This window comes from Pristiophorus japonicus, chromosome 24 (assembly GCF_044704955.1).
Source record: "Pristiophorus japonicus isolate sPriJap1 chromosome 24, sPriJap1.hap1, whole genome shotgun sequence".
Lineage (NCBI taxonomy): Eukaryota > Metazoa > Chordata > Chondrichthyes > Pristiophoridae > Pristiophorus > Pristiophorus japonicus.
In genome coordinates this window covers 31867429-31888714 of record NC_092000.1, presented here as the reverse complement: position 1 = coordinate 31888714, position 21286 = coordinate 31867429, and the positions used below count along the sequence as shown (strand labels likewise).

General features: G+C 50.6%; 1 protein-coding gene across 1 annotated transcript in view; it reads left to right on the top strand.

Moving 5' to 3' along the window:
- Window positions 1-21286, top strand: part of pnpla6 (patatin-like phospholipase domain containing 6) — a 259651-nt gene that overhangs the window by 103312 nt on the left and 135053 nt on the right. Inside the window, exon 13 of the mRNA XM_070867081.1 lies at window positions 13211-13593. Coding sequence (XP_070723182.1) covers window positions 13211-13593 — 383 coding nt within the window. The remainder of the gene's footprint in view (window positions 1-13210; window positions 13594-21286) is intronic.

The following is a 21286-nucleotide window of genomic DNA, read 5'->3' as shown; positions in this document are numbered from 1 at the left end:
TATAAATGCAAGTCTTTCTTTCTACCAAAACTCCCTGGATTCTGGGGAGGTCCCAGCAGATTGGAAAACCGCAAATGTAATGTCCCTATTTAAAAAAGAGGCAGACAGAAAGCAAGAAACTATAGACCAGTTAGCCTAACATCTGTCGTTAGGAAAATGCTGGAGTCCATTATAGCAGGATGTTTGGAAAAGTATAATACAGTCAAGCAGAGTCAGCATGGTTTTATGAAAGGAAATTCATGTTTGAGAAATTTGCTGGAGTTCTTTGAGGATGTAATGAGCAGGGTGGATAAGGGGGAACCAGTGGATGTGGTGTATTTGGATTTCCAGAAGGCATTCGATAAGGTGCCACATAAAAGGTTACTGCACAAGATAAAAGTTCACTGGTTGGGGTGATATATTAGCATGGATAGAGAATTGGCTAACTAACAGAAAGTCGGGATAAATGGGTCATTTTCCGGTTGCCAAACAGTAACTAGTGGGGTGCCGTGGGATCAGTACTGGGGCCTCAACTATTTACAATCTATATTAATGACTTGGATGAAGGGACCGAGTGTAATGTAGCCAAGTTTGCTGATGATACAAAGATGGGTGGGAAAGCAAATTGTGAGGAGGACACAAAAAAATCTGCAAAGGGATATAGACAGGCTAAGTGAGTGGGCAAACATTTGGCAGATGGAGTATAATGTGGGAAAATGTGAGGTTATCCACTTTGGCAGAAAAAATAGAAAAGCACATTATAATTTAAATGATGAAACATTGTAAAGTGCTGCAGTACAGAGGGACCTGGGAGTCCTTGTGCATGAAATATAAAAAGTTAGTATGCAGGTACAGCAAGTAATCAGGAAGGCCAATGGAATGTTGGCCTTTATTGCAAGGGGAATGGAGTATAAAAGCAGAGAAGTCCTGCTACAACTGTACAGGGTATTAGTAAGGCCACACCTGGAGTACTGCGTACAGTTTTGGTCTCCGTATTTAAGGAAGGAAATACTTGCATTGGAGGCAGTTCAGAGAAGGTTCACTAGGTTGGTTCTGGAGATGAAGGGGTTGACTTATAAAGAAAGATTTAACAGGTTAGGTCTATACTCATTGGAGTTTAGAAAAATGAGAGGTGATCTTATTGAAACATCATAATGAGGGGGTTCGACAAGGTGGATGCAGAGAGGATATTTCCACTCAAAAAGGGGAAACTAAAACTAGGGGACATAGTCTCAGAATAAGGGGTCGCCCATTTAAAACTGAGATGAGGAGAAATTTCTTCTCTGAGGGTTATAAATCTATGGAATTCTCTGCCCCAGAGAGCTGTGGAGGTTGGGTCATTGTATATATTTAAGGCAGAGAAATACAGATTTTTGAGTGATAAGGGAATAAAGGTTTATGGGGAGCGGGCAGGGAAGTGAAGCTGAGTCCATGATCAGATCAGCCATGATCTTATTGAATGGGGAGCAGGCTCGAGGGGCCGTATGGCCTACTCCTGCTCCTATTTCTTATGTTCTTTCTTTGTTTCTCTTCATCTTCCTCCTCCTGTGTCTCCTGTTGCTGTGGTAGATCTGCAGAAGAGGGTAGAAGCTGAGAATGGGTGCAGAGCGCCCCCTTGGGTTTAAGGGGGTGTCAGATTGTGTTGGTGTGGGGCCTCGCGGCGATGCCAGTGCAGGTGTTGAGGCACTAACCCACGCTGGCCACGGATGCTGCTGACTTCACCATCTGACTGCAACGGGCAAAGTAGCCCCCCCACAGGTGCCGTGGCCTTCTCCTTGTTGGGCAGGAGGTGTTCCCCCTGGTGGGCTCCCTTTGCAGACACTGAGTGCCAATCTCTCCATTGGGAGATTGAGTACTTTGGAGAAGGCTAGCAGTTGTGTGTCTGTATGTGGGAGAGCTGAAGTAAGAAATGTGGGGGTGTTAAAATGAAGGAAAGGCTGTCAGGGTTGTGCCAAAGTGCACATGGAGTGGGAACTCTGGGAAGGGTTAGTTGTGTGAGTGTTGCTTTAAGAGGGTGAAGAGTGAAGCCCAGGGTGAGCAAGGAAGGAGGGGCAGAGTGGTTAGCGTGTTAACGTGTCCGCACTCCTGGGACTGAGAGCTGGCACTCAATGCCAGTGGCACCCCTCCCCTGGTACACTTGCTGGCTGAGGCACCCTAATCCAGTCTCCTCATGGAAGTCAGACAGGTCCTGTGTTCTTCTGTGCCAGCTGCTTGTTCCAGCGGTTCCCGCTGTCAACATTTTTTTAAAGTATGTCACCACCACTTCTCTCGACCTCCCCACGCTCTCTACATTGTCAGACTGCTTGTCCGACATCCAGTTCTGGATGAGCAGAAATTTTCTCCCAATTGAATATTGGGAAGACCGAAGCCATTGTTTTCAGATCCGTCACAAACTCCGTCCCCTAGCCACTGACTCCATCCCTCTCCCCAACCTCTTGTCTGAGGCTGAACCACACTGTTCACAACCTTGGTGTCACATTTGACCCTGAAGTGAGCTTTCGGTCACATATCTGCAGCATAACTAAGACCGCCTATTTCCACCTTCGTAACATCGCCCGTCTCCGCCCCTGCCTCAGCTCATCCATAGCTACGTTACCTCTAGACTTGTCTATTCCAACGCTTTCCTGGCTCGCCTCCCACCTTCTACCCTACGTAAACTAGAAGTGATCCAAAACTCAGCTGCCTGTGTCCTAACTCGCACCAAGTCCCATTCACACATCACCCCTGTGCTCACTGACCTTGTTGGCTCCCGGTTAAGCAACGCCTCAATTTCAAAATTCTCATCCTTATTTTCAAATCCCTCCATGGCCTCGCCCCTCACTATCTCTCTCATCTCCTCCAGCCCCACAACCCCTCGAGATGTCTGCACTCCTCTAATTCTGCCCTCCTGAGCATCCCTGATTATAATCGCTCCACCATTGGTGGCCGTGCCTTCTGTTGCCTGGGCCCCAAGCTCTGGAACTCCCTGCCTAAACCTCTCCGCCTCTCTACCTCTCGTTCCTCTTTCAAGACGCTCCTTAAAACCGACCTGTTTGACCAAGCCTTTGGTCACCTGCACTAATTTCTACTTATGCGGCTTAGTGTCCAATTTTTAACGCAGAATATTCCTGTGAAGAGCCTTGGAACTTTTCACTACGTTAAAGGTGCTATATAAATACAAGTTGTTGTATGAGAAAAAGATTGAGACGTGCAGTGAAGCTGTGCGAGTCGGGTGAGTGAGCTGAGCACTGCTCCTTCCTTACCCGATCGTTGCCCAGTCAGCTACTGTGGTATTAAAGGCTGTTTCCATGCACCCCAGCAGCTTGCCCCCATCAATTACTGCTCCAATGAGCTGATTCCAGGAAAGCCTCATGTAAATCCCTCTCCTGACCACCGGAGGGCGATTTCGATGGCCGAGCAGTGGCACCGCTCACTGAGTGGGCATTCTCTCCCTTTGTTTGTAGCGCCAAGCTGGCAGTGAGCAGGCCCATGATCCCACCCAAAGTCCAGAGTTACTGACAGTACTTAAAAGCAATGACTCGGATGCTGCAGCCCTCGAAGCCCAGGCAAGCGACTGTGATGTGTGCTTGTACTTCTTGCTGTGATTGCCCTGTTTGAAGTTCACGGCCCTGGAGATGTGGAAAGGGCTGCTGATGGGTTGCCTCAATGGTTGTTAAGCCCCAAATCAGAATGCCGAGATGTTTCAGCATCAGCAACTTTTAATTTATTTCAGTTAATTGGAGCGAGGGTTTAAACTTCCTGCGTGCCCCCGAGGCCCCGTGGTTCACTCCGATGCAGCCCGTCCCTGCTCGAGAGAGCGAGCGAGAGGGGTCCATGTTGGGCATCTGGTGCCTGTACTGCGAGGACTCTCAATTGTTGCAGGCTGGTGCAGTGGCGGTGATGTGCCCCTAGATGTCACTGCTGCGTTACTGTAGAAGGGAAGGGTGGCGCCTAATTGCTGCACCAGTCCTTTCCACCTTCCACAATACGTGTCTGAATAGATTCGAGTTTCAGTAAAAAGAATGAAAGGAGAATACACATCGGTGTCCCATTATCGCTTTTTAATAGCGTGCTCTCTAGCTGGGTTCTGCTTTCAATGTATATATTTTATGTGCGATTGTGAGTCCCACAATATTTAACACACAGTTACTTAGAACATAAGAACATAAGAAATAGGAGCAGGAGCAAGCCATACAGCCCCTCGAGCCTGCTCCGCCATTTAATACGATCATGGCTGATCCGATCATGGACTCACCTCCACTTCCCTGCCCACTCCCCATAACCCCTTATTCCCTTATCGGTTAAGAAACTCTCTATTTCTGTCTTAAATTTACTCAATGACCCAGCTTCCACAGCTCTCTGAGGCAGCGAATTCCACAGATTTACAACCCTCCGAGAGAAGAAATTCCTCTCATCTCAGTTTTAAATGGGCGGCCCCTTATTCTAAGATCATGCATCCTAGTTCTAGTCTCCCCCATCAGTGGAAATATCCTCTCTGCATCCACCTTGTCAAGCCCCCCTCATAATCTTATAAGTTTCAATAAGATCACCTCTCATTCTTCTGAATTCCACTGAGTAGAGGCCCAACCTACTCAACCTTTCCTCATAAGTCAACCCCCTCATCTCTGGGATCAACCTATTGAACCTTCTCTGAACTGCCTCCAAAGCAAGTATATCCTTTCGTAAATATGGAAACCAAAACTGCACGCAATATTCTAGGTGTGGCCTCACTAATACCCTGTATGACTGTAGCAAGACTTCCCTGCTTTTATACTCCATCCCCTTTGCAAGAAAGGCCAAGATACCATTGGCCTTCCTGATCACTTGCTGTACCTGCATACTATCCTTTTGTGTTTTGTGCACAAGTACCCCCAGGTCCCGCTGTACTGTAGCACTTTGCAATCTTTCTCCATTTAAATAATAACTTGCTCTTTGATTACTTTGGCAGAAAAAAATTAATCAGCTGTCCCCAGAAACGGTGGTTCAAGAAATGCCCGGTGATTTTTTTCAGTGGTGTTGGTGAAGGGGAAATGCTAGCCATGGAACACACACAACTGCCTGTGCTTCCTTAAACACTGCCACTGGCTCTTTAACAGCCACCTGGACAGGCAGGTGGGTCCTCATCTCGGTGTCACACCTTGTCCATGGCAGTGCAGCAGTCCTTCGGGCGAGTGTTGTCCGAGTTTTGCTGCTTAACTCCTGGTATGGGGCTCAAACTTGATCACTCTCGGCACATCTCACTCGTCCATCTTCAGTCTTGCTGTGGTTCCTGCTGAGGGAAAGTCACTCAACATTTTCACCAAACATTCCTAACTTCCTCGGTGCCTGTTAGCAAAATCAGACTGGTGAATGTTATTATTAGAGCATTGTTAAATTTAGAATACAACCAACTTTAGATAAAAATCTAATTTGTTGCACTGCTTGTCCGACATCCAGTACTGGATGAGCAGAAATTTCCTCCAAGTAAATATTGCGAAGCCATTGTCTTCGGTTCCCGCCACAAATTCCGTCGACACCGACTCCACCCCTCTCCCTGGTAACTGGCTGATGCTGAGCCTGACACTTTGACCCTGAGATGACCTTCCGACCGCATATCCACACCATCACTAAGTCCGCCTACTTCCACCTCCGTAAATTTGAGCTCATCGAAAACTCGGTTGCCCCGTGTCCTAACTCGCACCAAGTCCCGCTCACCCATCACCCCTGTGCTCACTGACCTACATTGGCTCCCGGTCTAGCAACGCCTCGATTTCAAAATTCTCATCCTTGCTTTCAAATCCCTCTATGGTCCCGCCCCGCCCTATCTCTGTAATCGCCTCCAGCCCCGCAGCCCCCCGAGATATCTGCGCTCCACCAAATCTGATCTTCTGCATATCCCCAATTTTCATCTCTCCATCACCTGGCAACGGTGCCTGCAGCTACCTGGGCCCTAGGCTGTGGAACTCCCTCCCTCAACCCCTCCGCCCCCCTACCTCTCTTTGAAGTCGCTCCTTAAAACCGACCTCACCTGTCCTAATATTTCCTGATGTAGCTCAGTGTCAAATGTTGTCTGCTAATGTTCCTGTGAATCACCTTGGGACGGTTTAATACATTAAAGGCAATATAGAAAGAAAGCAAATACATTTCTAAAGCACCTTGCACAATCTCAGGGCGTCCCAATGAAGTACTTTTTGAAGAGTACTCACTGTTATGTAATCTCCCACAAACTCATTGTGATTCCGGCCAAATACTGTGGGTTAGTGTTATATTTAAATGCAAATTGTTGGTCATTTACACCAGGAATATATACCTTCTCCACTTTCAAAGCAAGTTATCAAAGAGTGGTGTAAAAGCTGACTCTCTGGATGTGCCCGTTCGGTGTTATTGTCACATGATGCCGCTTGGTGAAGGGGGCGGGGAAAGTGGCACACCGCGCTCGGTGCCCCCACACCGCGTTCGGTGCCCCCACACCGCGCTCGGTGCCCCCACACCGCGCTCGGTGCCCCCACACCGCGTTCGGTGCCCCCACACCGCGCTCGGTGCCCCCACACCGCGTTCGGTGCCCCCACACCGCGCTCGGTGCCCCCACACCGCGCTCGGTGCCCCCACACCGCGCTCGGTGCCCCCACACCGCGCTCGGTGCCCCCACTCCGTGCCCGGTCTCCGTGCCCGGTTTCCGCGCTCGGTCTCCACGCTCGATGCCCGGTCTCCGCACTCGGTCTCCGCGCTCGGTGCCCCCACTCCACGCTCGGTCTCCGCGCTCAGTGCCCGCACTCCACGCTCGGTCTCCGCGCTCGGTGCCCGCACTCCACGCTCGGTCTCCGCGCTCAGTGCCCGCACTCCACGCTCGGTGCCCGCACTCCACGCTCGGTCTCCGCGCTCAGTGCCCGCACTCCACGCTCGGTCTCCGCGCTCAGTGCCCGCACTCCACGCTCGGTCTCCGCGCTCAGTGCCCGCACTCCACGCTCGGTCTCCGCGCTCGGTGCCCGCACTCCACGCTCGGTCTCCGCGCTCGGTGCCCGCACTCCACGCTCGGTCTCCGCGCTCGGTGCCCGGTCTCCGCGCTCGGTGCCCGGACTCCGCGCTCAGTGCCCGCACTCCACGCTCGGTCTCCGCGCTCAGTGCCCGCACTCCACGCTCGGTCTCCGCACTCCACGCTCGGTCTCCGCGCTCAGTGCCCGCACTCCACGCTCGGTCTCCGCACTCCACACTTATCAACTGCAGTAGGTTTAGCTCGGGAGTTGGATTGAAAACCCATAAAATGAGATGTAAAGCTGGAATCGTGCCATACACTGGGCTTTAACACGAGCAAATGGTGGTCCTAGTGGTCCCACCATGTTGGTGCACTGACATGCTAAACCAGTGAGTAGCAGGCAGGTGATCAATCTTTCCAGGTTTCTGATCTTGGCCGGGCTGTGGGAAACCAGAGGTAACTGGACACACTGCTTTTCCTCCTTTGTTGGGTACAAGGCCTGTCTGCCCCCTTGGGTGGGCACAATAGATCTCACGGCACGGTGAATAGGAGCACGGCAACTTCCTGCCCAACTTAGCTCCCTCAACCAACATCACTAAAACAGAACATCAGCTCAATATCACATTGCTGCTTGTGGGAGCTTGCTATGCACCAAATGGCTGTCGCATTTCCTAGATTGCAACAGTGACTTCAAAAGTACTGCATAAGCAGCGAAGTGCAGTGGGACATCCTGTGGTGGAGAAAGGTGCTATAGAGGAGCAAGTGCTTCCTGTTTCACACACTCCCACGCTTACCAGTAGCTACCTCAAACGTGGCAAAGCTGAGAACCCAATTCACTCCCTGTTTATCCATCCCCGACTGATGGGTGATTTCACCCTCGATCCCGCACTGATTGGTGATTTCACCTCTCGATCCCGCACTGATTGGTGATTTCACCCTCGATCCTGCACTGATTGCTGATTTCACCCTCGATCCCGCACTGATTGGTGATTTCACCCTCGATCCTGCACTGATTGCTGATTTCACCCTCGATCCCGCACTGATTGGTGATTTCACCCTTTGATCCCGCACTGATTGGTGATTTCACCTCTCGATCCCGCACTGATTGGTGATTTCACCTCTCGATCCCGCACTGATTGGTGATTTTACCTCTCGATCCCGCACTGATTGGTGATTTCACCCTCGATCCCGCACTGATTGCTGATTTCACCCTCGATCCCGCACTGATTGGTGATTTCACCCTTTGATCCCGCACTGATTGGTGATTTCACCTCTCGATCCCGCACTGATTGGTGATTTCACCTCTCGATCCCGCACTGATTGGTGATTTCACCCTCGATCCCGCACTGATTGGTGATTTCACCTCTCGATCCCGCACTGATTGGTGATTTCACCCTCGATCCCGCACTGATTGGTGATTTCACCTCTCGATCCCGCACTGATTGGTGATTTCACCCCTCGATCCCGCACTGATTGGTGATTTCACCCCTCGATCCCGCACTGATTGGTGATTTCACCTCTCGATCCCGCACTGATTGGTGATTTCACCCCTCGATCCTGCACTGATTGGTGATTTCACCTCTCGATCCCGCACTGATTGGTGATTTCACCCCTCGATCCCGCACTGATTGGCGATGTCACCCCTCGATCCCGGACTGATTGGTGATTTCACCCCTCGATCCCGGACTGATTGGTGATGTCACCCCTCGATCCCGCACTGATTGGTGATTTCACCTCTCGATCCCGCACTGATTGGTGATTTCACCCTCGATCCCGCACTGATTGGTGATTTCACCCTCGATCCCACACTGATTGGTGATTTCACTCTTGATCCCGCACTGATTGGTGATTTCACCCTCGATCCCGCACTGATTGGTGATTTCACCCCTCGATCCCGCACTGATTTGTGATTTCACCTCTCGATCCCGCACTGATTGGTGATTTCACCCCTCGATCCCGCACTGATTGGTGATTTCACCCTCGATCCCGCACTGATTGGTGATTTCACCCTCGATCCCGCACTGATTGGTGATTTCACCTCTCGATCCCGCACTGATTGGTGATTTCACCCTTTGATCCCGCACTGATTGGTGATTTCACCCTTTGATCCCGCACTGATTGGTGATTTCACCCCTCGATCCCGCACTGATTGGTGATTTCACCCCTCGATCCCGCACTGATTGGTGATTTCACCTCTCGATCCCGCACTGATTTGTGATTTCACCTCTCGATCCCGCACTGATTGGTGATTTCACCCTTTGATCCCGCACTGATTGGTGATTTCACCCTCGATCCAGCACTGATTGGTGATTTCACTCTCGATCCCGCACTGATTGGTGATTTCACCCTCGATCCCGCACTGATTGGTGATTTCACCCCTCGATCCCGCACTGATTGGTGATTTCACCCCTAGATACCGCACTGATTGGTGATTTCACTCTCGATCCCGCACTGATTGGTGATTTCACCCTCTCCCGCACTGATTGGTGATTTCACCCCTCGATCCCGCACTGATTGGTGATTTCACCCCTAGATACCGCACTGATTGGTGATTTCATCCCTCGATCCCGCACTGATTGGTGATTTCACCTCTTGATCCCGCACTGTTTGGTGATTTCACCCCTCGATCCCGCACTGATTGGTGATTTCACCCCTCGATCCTGCACTGATTGGTGATTTCACTCTCGATCCCGCACTGATTGGTGATTTCACCCTCGATCCCGCACTGATTGGTGATTTCACCCCTCGATCCCGCACTGATTGGTGATTTCACCCCTAGATACCGCACTGATTGGTGATTTCACTCTCGATCCCGCACTGATTGGTGATTTCACCCTCGATCCCGCACTGATTGGTGATTTCACCCCTCGATCCCGCACTGATTGGTGATTTCACCCCTAGATACCGCACTGATTGGTGATTTCACCCTCGATCCAGCACTGATTGGTGATTTCACTCTCGATCCCGCACTGATTGGTGATTTCACCCTCGATCCCGCACTGATTGGTGATTTCACCCCTCGATCCCGCACTGATTGGTGATTTCACCCCTAGATACCGCACTGATTGGTGATTTCACTCTCGATCCCGCACTGATTGGTGATTTCACCCTCGATCCCGCACTGATTGGTGATTTCACCCCTCGATCCCGCACTGATTGGTGATTTCACCCCTAGATACCGCACTGATTGGTGATTTCATCCCTCGATCCCGCACTGATTGGTGATTTCACCTCTTGATCCCGCACTGTTTGGTGATTTCACCCCTCGATCCCGCACTGATTGGTGATTTCACCCCTCGATCCTGCACTGATTGATGAATTCACTTTTCGATCCCGCACTGATTGGTGATTTCACCCCTCGATCCCGGACTGATTGGTGATGTCACCCCTCGATCCCGCACTGATTGGTGATTTCACCCTTTGATCCCGGACTGATTGGTGATTTCACCCTTTGATCCCGGACTGATTGGTGATTTCACCCTTTGATCCCGGACTGATTGGTGATTTCACCCTTTGATCCCGGACTGATTGGTGATTCCACCCCTTGATCCCAGACTGAATGATGATTTCACCCCTCGATCCCGCACTGACTGGTGATTTCACCCTTTGATCCCAGAATGATTGGTGATTTCACCTCTCGAGCCCACACTAATTGGTGATTTCACCTCTCGATCCCACGCTGATTGGTGATTTCACTCAGCAATCCCTTACTGATTGGTGAAATTCACACCTGTGATCAATTTATGCCGGGTATTGTCACTTTTAAAAAAAAAAACAAAAACGATTTTGCCCGCTCCCAGTGGATCCTAAGAAGCGCGCTCCTCACACTTATGGTACTGGGCCGTATTGAGCACAGTGGCACTACCACAAGAGCTATGTTCAGCCAAACTCTGCCAAGGCAATAACTTTGAGGTGAGTGATTTGGTTGGTTATACTGCTCACCGGCCGAGAACAGGAAGAAAAATGCAAATAGTGATCTCCCCAATCCCCAGCAGTCTGAACAATACCAGGAATCTCCAAGTGAGAAGCAACTGTGTGAGGAGGTAACCTGAGTGAGTGCATTGGTTCTCATGCCAGCAACTGACCCGTTGAATTGAGGTTGTGTGAAGCTGCCCTGAATTTGCTCCTCAATGAATATGGAACAAAGCTGTTCGGGTGTCAGCTGTCGCACTCTCGCCTCTGAGCCAGAAGATTGTGAGTTCAAGTCCCACTCCAGGGACTTGAGCACACAAATTTCCCAGTGCAGTGCTGAGGGAGTGCTGCACTGTCAGAGGTGCCGTCTTTCCAATGAGATGTTAAACCGAGACCAAGACCCTGTCTGCCCCGTCGGGTGAATGGAAAAGATCATATGGCACTATTTGAAGAACAACAGGGGAGTTCTCCTCCGTGCACCCCGCCCCATGTCCAGGCCAGTATGCCCAAAACAGATGATCTGCTCACTGTCACATTGCTGTTTGTGGGACCTTGTTGCGTATAAATTGGCTGCCGCGTTTCCTACATTGCAACAGTAACTTGACTTCAAAAGTACTTCATCGGCTGGGACATCCTGAGGTGGTGAAAGGCGCTACATCAATGCAAGTTTGTTCTTTCAGTTGTATTAGACGTTAGTCCAGGATTACAGGCAATCTCGCATATTGGTGGGTTGGAGTTGGTTCATTGACTTCACAAAGTGCCACTTCACCTGCTCCAAAACCTGATTAAGTAGCAAGCCCTAGGTGGCTTCCTTCAACTCTGTTATGATTGGTGACACTGCGACCTATTTAATTTGTCTCTTGCTTGTTTAGGTTTCATGATGTTCAGAATAACAATTCATTTTTACTGGTTTGTCTCCAAATTTACTGTGTTTATTTCCTCCAGTTTTTGTTCCTAAAACATCAAACTGAAAAATGCCCCCCCTCCCAAAAAAAAAACGAACTGTCAATCGTGTCTCAGTGGTATCACTCTCTCCTGAGTCAGCAAGCCCAACTCTAGAGACTTGGGGCCCATCATCCAGGCTGACATTCGGTGGCAGTACTGAGGGAGTGCTGCACTGTTGGAGGTACCTTCTTTCACATGAGACATTAAACCGAGGCCCTGTAACCCCCTCGGGGAGACGTACATGGTCCCAGGGCACTATTTCGAAGAAGTGCAGGGGAGTTTTCTCCGGTGTCCTGGCCAACACTTATCCCTCTACCAACATCACTAAGTTATCTGCTGGATTTTCCTACATTCAAGTGACTACACTTCAAAAAAACATAGAAATATAGACATTTACATCTACGTCGGCCGACAAAGCCGCTCGGCCCTCGGTCAGCAGCCCTGAAGGTTACATATAACCCTATAAACAATGCCGGAAAGGTAAAGAGCACCCAGCCCAACCAGTCTGCTTCACTTAACGGCAATACACCTTACACTGAAAACATCGACACTCCAACCCAACGGGAGCCATGTGATCTCCTGGGAGAGGCAAAAACCAGATAAAAACCCAGACCAATTTAGGGAGAAAAAAATCTGGGAAAATTCCTCTCTCATCCATCCAGGCGATCGACACTAGTCCAGATCACCCTGGCCGTATTCTATTCCCTGCAGTACTTACCATTATATCTGCGCCGTCCAACAAAAGGTCATCCAGTCTAATCCCAATTACCAGCTCTCTAGGTCTGTAACCCTGCAGGTTACTGCACTTTAAGTGCCCATCCAACCATCTCTTAAAAGTGGTGAGGGTTTCTGCATCCACCACTCTTCCAGGCAGTGAGTTCCAGATCCCCACAACCCTCTGCGTAAAGAAGCACCCCCTCAAATCCCCTCTAAACCTTCCAGCAACCACTTTAAAACTGTGCCCCCTCGTAATAGACCAATGAAAATAAGCCCTTACTATAATATGTCCAAAACATTGGCTATAAAGTGCTTTGCGAAGCTCTGAAGGTATAAAAGGCCCTAGTCCTGCTTGTATATAATGTGTGATGGCCTGCCCTACGTCCTGCAGGTCTATAACAAGCTGGTCTCTAACACCTACCCCCACAACACCACCTCATGGCCCCTTCCCTTTACACCCCCAGTCCTGACTCATGCCACCTAGTGCACATGGTCATCCTGCAGCTCAGCATTAAAGCAAGCTCCAGGAAACATAGCAGAAACCGAAGTCCTGCAGCAATCTGAGCTACAGTGTCCGATTCTGCAAAATAACTGGAGATGTTGGATATGTGCTGAAGTATTTGTGAGCCGGTGCTGTGTAAGTTCGCTTGTCCAGTGCCCACTTTCTCGTAGCTTGGTGATAGCGGAAATGGTAAGTTCACCTGTAACTTTCTCTTTCTTGTGAAGGTGTAACCATGGACCCTGCTTTAAAGGAGCCCCCTGAATTCTTGTACGTAGAAGTGTTCAGGACAGATATTGTTTGTGAGGACCCATCTAGCACCGGGTCCAAGAGGGCTGTGAGACGGCGTTCCTCACAGAAGAGAGAGTACCCCAAGATAGTGGCTAAGGAGAGACCGTGCACAGAATTAGATAATCAGGATGGAGCTCCATGTCGAGAAATGACAAAGTCAGAGGATTCGAGAGGAAAGGAAGATGGCAAAAAGAGTCAGGCGAAGAAAGACCCAGGGAAACAGGTCACAATCGCCACTGTCCAGCCTGCTGTTGCGGCTGAAGTAGTTCAGATTGTTGCAGAAGCTAAAAGCAGTGCCAGTGTGGGCACCATCGATGTGGTGTGGCAGGGACAGGAGAAAGCAGGTCCCAGTAATGACAGGCAGACTGCTGGTATAGGTCAGTAACCGAACTGATAACTCGGCTGGGAACGCTGTGTGTCAGCTGGGCAACCACCGGATCAGCTGAGCCCACTGAGGGAAAAATAGATTGATTTTTTTTTTAAACTACCCAACACTTTCAGATATAAATAACAAGCTTCTGACAGAGTATTGTATGTGAGCCAATGTTTGGCCCTTGATGGCTCTGTTCAGTGTCTGAGAGAAGCGCAGCACCTTTCTAAGCGAGAGAGCTGTAACTGTGTGCAGTTAGCGGGTATAGTGCAGCACAGAGTGTAAGGACTCTTCAGCTCACTCACAGCCCGGTCGGTGCGTGACCGACCGACCGCTGAGCTGTGCGGCCTCACTTGGGCTGCGGCACTTAGCTTTGCGTCCCTGCATCGGGGGACAGCTCAGCTGTGAGCGCACCGCCCCCCATCCCACCCACCATGGTCGACCCCCCCCCCCCATCGGGAGACAGCTCAGCTGTGCGTGCCCCCCCCCCCTCCCCCCCATCATGATAGGATTGTCTTCAGAAGACACTCAGTGAAGAGACGCTACCTGGGGAATCCAATTCCACTTACAGGAGGCTCTCCAACCCGAGCCGGGATGCTTCCGAAGCGGGAGCAGGTACAGGGCGCCCTCACTGCCTCACCTCTGCTGCCTGTCGAGACGCACTCAAGAGCCCCGGCAGGTCCGGCCTCTGAGCAGCCTGCGGCACAGGGCGGTCCCCCATGTGCGGGGAATACACACACCACCAGGAGGTCTAACTCCTTTTTCATCCTGAGTGTGTGGATGTGGAGGGGGAAGGGGAGTAGTGTGGATAATGGGAGGGGGGGGGGAGGGGGAGGGAAGTAGAGCGCGGATATGGGGGGGGAGTATAGAGTGGATATGGGGGGGACGGTATTGCGTGGATATGGGGGAAGGGGGAGTATAATGTGGATGGGGGGGGGTAGTGTGTGGATATGGGGGGGAGGGGATGTGGAGTGTGGATATGAGGGAGTATAGAGTGGATATGGGGGGGTAGACTGGGGGAAGGGGAGTATAGAGTGGATAAGGGAGGATCGTGTGGATATGGGGAGGGATGTATAGAATGGATACGGGGGAAGTATAGAGTGGCTATGGGGGGAGGGGGAGTTGAGTGTGGATATGGGGGGATGGGAAGTAGAGTGTGGACATAAGAACATAAGAAATAGGAGCAGGAGTAGGCCATAAGGCCCCTCGAGCCTGCTTCGCCATTTAATAACATCATGGCTGATCTGATCATGGACTCAGGTCCACTTCCCTGCCGGCTCCCCATAACCCCTTATCCCCTTATCATTCAAGAAACTGTCTTTCTGTCTGAAATTTATTCAATGGAGGGGGGGGGAGGAGGGAGTAGAGTGTGGATATTGGGGCAGGGGGAGTAGAGTGTGGATATTGGGGAAGGGGGAGTAGAGTGTGGATATTGGGGCAGGGGGAGTGGAGTGTGGATATTGGGGCAGGGGGAGTGGAGTGTGGATATTGGGGCAGGGGGAGTGAAGTGTGGATATTGGGGCAGGGGGAGTGGAGTGTGGATATTGGGGCAGGGGGAGTGGAGTGTGGATATTGGGGCAGGGGGAGTGGAGTGTGGATATTGGGGAAGGGGGAGTGGAGTGTGGATATTGGGGCAGGGGGAGTAGAGTGTGGATATTGGGGAAGGGGGAGTGGAGTGTGGATATTGGGGCAGGGGGAGTGGAGTGTGGATATTGGGGCAGGGGGAGTGGAGTGTGGATATGGGGGTGGGGGGGGTATAGTGTCGAGTCGGGAGGCGGAGCGGGAGATCGAGGCGGCCTATAAAGGCCCAGCCGGTGCAGCTGCAGCAGGGTGAGGAGGCAAAAAAGAAGTAGAAAGAAATCGAAAGGTGACATCACAGCCAAGGGGGTAAGTGATTGACTGATGATTGTTAAGTAGTTTTTCTTTTTCTTTTCTTTATCAGTAAGTAACATTTGGCATTGTTGTTGCCAAATTAAGTTTACTAAGGTCATGGCAGGAGATCTCGGACACGTGATATGCTCCTCCTGTACTATGTGGGAAATCGGACGCTTCCGGTGTCCCTGACGACTGCGTGTGCAGGAAGAGCATCTGCCTGCAGATCCTGACGGACCGCATTGCGGCACTGGAGCTGCGGGTGGATTCACTCTGGAGCATCCACGATGCTGAGAATGATGTGAGTAGCATGTTTGGTGAGTTGGTCTCACCGCAGGTAAACGGTACACAGCCAGATAGGGAATGGGTGACCAACAGGAAGAGCAGTGCAAGGAAGGTAGTGCAGGGGTCCCCTGCGTTCATCCCCCTGCAAAACAGATACACCGCTTTGGGTACTGTTGGGGGGGATGACTCATCAGGGGAGGGCAGCAGTGGCCAAGTTCATGGCACCGTGGGTGGCTCTGCTGCACAGGAGGGCAGGAAAAAGAGTGGGAGAGCTTTTAGTGATAGGGGATTCAATTGTGAGGGGAATAGATAGGCGTTTCTGCGGCTGCAACCGAGACTCCAGGATGGTATGTTGCCTCCCTGGCACCAGGGTCAGGAATGTCTCGGAACGGGTGCAGGACATTCTGAAAAGGGACGGTGAACAGCCAGTTGTCGTGGTACATATAGGTACCAACGATATAGGTAAAAAAATGGGATGAGATCCTACAAGACGAATTTAGGGAGTTAGGAGCTAAATTTAAAAAGTAGGACCTCAAAAGTAGTAATCTCGGGATTGCTACCAGTGCCACGTGCTAGTCAGAGTTGGAATCGCAGGATAGCTCAGATGAATACGTGGCTTGAGGAGGAGTGGTGCAGAAGGGAGGGGTTCAAATTCCTGGGACATTGGAACCGGTTCTGGGGGAGATGGGACCAGTACAAACCGGACGGTCTGCACCTGGGCAGGACCGGAACCAATGTCCTAGGGGGAGTGTTTGCTAGTGCTGTTGGGGAGGAGTTAAACTAATATGGCAGGGGGATGGGAACCTATGCAGGGAGAATGGGGTCAGAAGCAAAAGATAGAAAGAAGAAAAGTAAAAGTGAAGGGCAGAGAAACCTGAAGCAAAAAGGGCCACATTACAGCAAAATTCTAAAGGTGCAAAGTGTGTTAGCAAGACAAGCCTGAAGGCTCTGTGCCTCAATGCGAGGAGTATTCGGAATAAGGTGGACGAATTAACTGCACAGATAGCAGTTAATGGATATGATGTAATTGGCATCACGGAGACATGGCTCCAGGGTGACCAAGGTTAGGAACTCAACATCCAGGGGTATTCAACATTTAGGAAGGACAGACAGAAACGCAAAGGAGGCGGGGTGGCATTGCTGGTTAAAGAAGAAATTAATGCAATAGTAAGGAAGGACATTGGCTTGGATGATGTGGAATCGGTATGGGTGGAGCTACGGAATACCAAAGGGCAGAAAACGCTAGTAGGAGTTGTGTACAGACCACCAAACAGTAGTATTGAGGTTGGGGACAGCATCAAACAAGAAATTAGGGATGCATGCAATAAAGGTACAGCAGTTATCATGGGTGACTTTAATCTACATATTGATTGGGCTAACCAAACTGGTAGCAATGCAGTGGAGGAGGATTTCCTGGACTGTATTAGGGATGGTTTTCTAGACCAATATGTCGAGGAATCAACTAGTGATCTGGCCATCCAAGACTGGGTGATGTGTAATGAGAAGAGACTAATTAGCAATCTTGTTGTGCGAGGCACCTTAAGGAAGAGTGACCATAACATGGGAGAATTCTTTATTAAGATGGAGAGTGACACAGTTAATTCAGAAACTAGGGCCCTGAACATAAGGAAAGGTAACTTCGATGGTTTGAGGCGTGAATTGGCTAGAATAGACTGGCAAGTGATACTTAAAGGGTTGACGGTGGATAGGCAATGGCAGACATTTAAAGATCACATGGATGAACTTCAGCAATTGTACATCCCTGTCTGGGGTAAAGATAAAACTGGGAAGGTGGCTCAACTGTGGTTAACAAGGAAAATTAAGGATAGTGTTAAATCCAAGGAAGAGGCATATAAATTGGCCAGAAAAAGCAGCAAACCTGAGGACTGGGAGAAATTTAGAATTCAGCAGAGGAGGACAAAGGGTTTAATTAAGAGGGGGAAATAGAGTACGAGAAGAAGCTTACCGGGAACATAAAAACTGACTGCAAAAGTTTCTATAGATATGTGAAGAGAAAAAGATTAGTGAAGACAAACGTAGGTCCCTTGCAGTCGGATTCAGGTGAATTTATAATGGGGAACAAAGAAATGGCAGACCAATTGAACTTTGATTCTGTCTTCACGAAGGATGACACAAATAACTTTCCGGAAGTACTAGGGGACCGAGGGTCTAGTGAGAAGGAGGAACTGAAGGATATCCTTATTAGGCGGGAAATTGTGTTTGGGAAATTGATGAGATTGAAGGCCAATAAATCCCCAGGGCCTGATGGTCTGCATCCCAGAGTACTTAAGGAAGTGGCCCTCGAAATAGTGGATGCATTGGTGATCATTTTCCAACAGTCTATCAACTCTGGATCAGTTCCTATGGACTGGAGGGTAGCTAATGTAACACCACTTTTTAAAAAGGGAGGGAGAGAGAAAGCGAGTAATTATAGACCGGTTAGCCTGACATCAGTAGTAGGGAAAATGTTGGAATCAATTATTAAGGATGAAAAAGCAACGCATTTGGACAGGATCGGTCCAAGTCAGCATGGATTTGTGAAGGGAAAATCATGCTTGACAAATCTTCTGAAATTTTTTGAGGGTGTAACTAGTAGAGTCGACAAGGGAGAACCAGTGGATGTGGTGTATTTGGACTTTCAAAAGGTTTCTGACAAGGTCCCACACGAGATTGGTGTGCAAAATCAAAGCACACGGTATTGGGGGTAATATACTGACGTGGAATCGAGAACTGGTTGGCAGACAGGAAGCAGAGAGTCGGGATAAACGGGTCCTTTTCAGAATGGCAGGTAGTGACTAGTGGAGTGCCGCAGGGCTCAGTGCTGGGACCCCAGCTCTTTACAATATACATCAATGATTTAGATGAAGGAGTTGAGTGTAATATCTCCAAGTTTGCAGATGACACTAAACTGGGTAGCGGTGTGAGCTGTGAGGGAAATGCTAAGAGGCTGCAGGGTGACTTAGACAGGTAAAGTGAGTGGAAAAATGCATGGCAGATGCAGTATAATGTGGATAAATGTGTGGTTATCCACTTTGGGGGAACAAACGCAAAGACAGAATATTATCTGAATGGCAGCAGATTAGGAAAAGGGAGGTGCAACAAGACCTGGGTGTCATGGTTCATCAGTCATTGAAAGTTGGCATACAGGTACAGCAGGTGCTGAAGAAGGCAAATGGTATGTTGGCCTTCATAACTAGGGGATTTGAGTATAGAAGCAGGGAGGTCTTACTGCAATTATACAGGGCCTTGGTGAGGCCTCGCCTGGAACATTGTGTTCAGTTTTGGTCTCCTAATCTGAGGAAGGACTTTCTTGCTATTGAAAGAGTGCAGCGAAGGTTCACCAGACTGATTCCAGGGATGGCTGGACTGACATATGAGGAGAGACTGGATCAACTGGGCATTTATACATTGGAGTTTAGAAGGATGAGAGGGGATCTCATAGAAACGTATAAGATTCTGATGGGACTGGACAGGTTAGATGCAGGTAGAATGTTCCCGATGTTGGGGAAATCCAGAACCAGAGGACATAGTCTTAGGATAAGGGGTAGGCCATTTAGGACTGAGATGAGGAGAAACTTCTTCACTCAGAGTTGTTAACCTGTGGAATTCCCTGCCGCAGAGAGTTGTTGATGCCAGTTCATTAGATATATTCAAGAGGGAGTTAGATATGGACCTTACGGCTAAAGGGATCAAGGGGTATAGAGAGAAAGCAGGAAAGGGGTACTGAGGGAATGATCAGCCATGATCTTATTGAATAATGGTGCAGGCTCGAAGGGCCGAATGGCCTACTCCTGCACCTATTTTCTATGTTTCTATGGGGGGGCGCAGGGAGGAGGAGAAAGGGGAGGTGGGGGGGACTATAGTGTGGATATGGGGGGAGGGGGAGTATAGAGTAGATATGAGGGAGAGGGAGTATAGAGTGGATATGAGGGAGAGGGGAGTATAAAGTGGATATGGAGGGGAGGGGGGAGGTGGAGTGTGGATATGGAGGGGAGGGGGGAGTGGAGTGTGGATATGGAGGGGAGGGGGGAGTGGAGTGTGGATATGGAGGGGAGGGGGGAGTAGAGTGTAGATATGGAGTGGAGTGTGGATATGGAGGGGAGGGGGGAGTAGAGTGTAGATATGGAGGGGAGGGGTGAGCAGAGTGTGGATATGGAGGGGAGGGGGGGAGTAGTGTGGATATGGAGGGAGGGGGGGAGTGGAGTGTGGATATGGAGGGGAGGGGTGAGCGGAGTGTGGATATGGAGGGGAGGGGGGAGTAGAGTGTGGATATGGAGGGGAGGGGGAGTGGAGTGTGGATATGGAGGGGAGGGGGGAGTAGAGTGTGGATATAGAGGGAGGGGGAGTGGAGTGTGGATATGGAGGGGAGGGGGGAGTAGAGTGTGGATATGGAGGGGAGGGGGAGTAGTGGAGTGTGAATATGGAGGGGAGGGGTGAACAGAGTGTGGCTATGGAGGGAGGGGGAGTGGAGTGTGGATATGGAGGGGAGTGGAGTGTGGATATGGAGGGGAGGGGGGAGTGAGTGGATATGGAGGGGAGGGGGAGTGGAGTGTGGATATGGAGGGGAGGGGGGAGTAGAGTGTGGATATGGAGGGGAGGGGGGAGTAGAGTGTGGATATGGAGGGGAGGGGGGAGTAGAGTGTGGATATAGAGGGGAGGGGGAGTAGGGAGTAGAGTGTGGATATGGAGGGGAGGGGGGAGTAGAGTGTGGATATGGAGGGGAGGGGGGAGTGGAGTGTGGATATGGAGGGGAGGGGAGTGGAGTGTGGATATGGAGTGGAGGGTGGAGGGGAGGGGGAGTGGAGTGTGGATATGGAGGGGAGGGGGGAGTGGAGTGTGGATATGGAGGGGAGGGGGAGTGGAGAGTGGATATGGAGGGAGGGGGGGAGTGGAGTGTAGATATGGAGTGGAGTGTGGATATGGAGGGGTGGGGGGAGTAGAGTGTAGATATGGAGGGGAGGGGTGAGCAGAGTGTGGATATGGAGGAGGGAGGGGGGAGTAGTGTGTGGATATGGAGGGGAGTGGGGAGTGGAGTTTGGATATGGAGGGATGGGGTGAGGGAGTGTGGATATGGAGGGGAGGAGTGGTGGAGGTGTGGCTATGGAGGGGAGGGGAGTGGAGTGTGGATATGGAGGGGAGGGGGGAGTAGAGTGTGGGCTATGGAAGGGAGGGGGAGTGGAGTGTGATATGGAGGGAGGGGGGAGTAGAGTGTGGATATGGAGGGGAGGGGGGAGTAGAGGTGTGGATATGGAGGGAGGGGGGTAGAGTGTGGATATGGAGGGGGAGGGGGTGAGAGTGTGGATATGGAGGGAGGGGGGAGGAGGGGTATGGAGGGGAGGGGGAGTGGAGTGTGGATATGGAGAGGAGGGGGGAGTAGAGTGTGGATATGGAGGGGAGGGGGAGTGGAGTGTGGATATGGAGTGGCGGTGGAGGGGGGGGGAGTGGAGTGTGGATATGGAGGGGAGGGGGAAATCTCTTATGATCT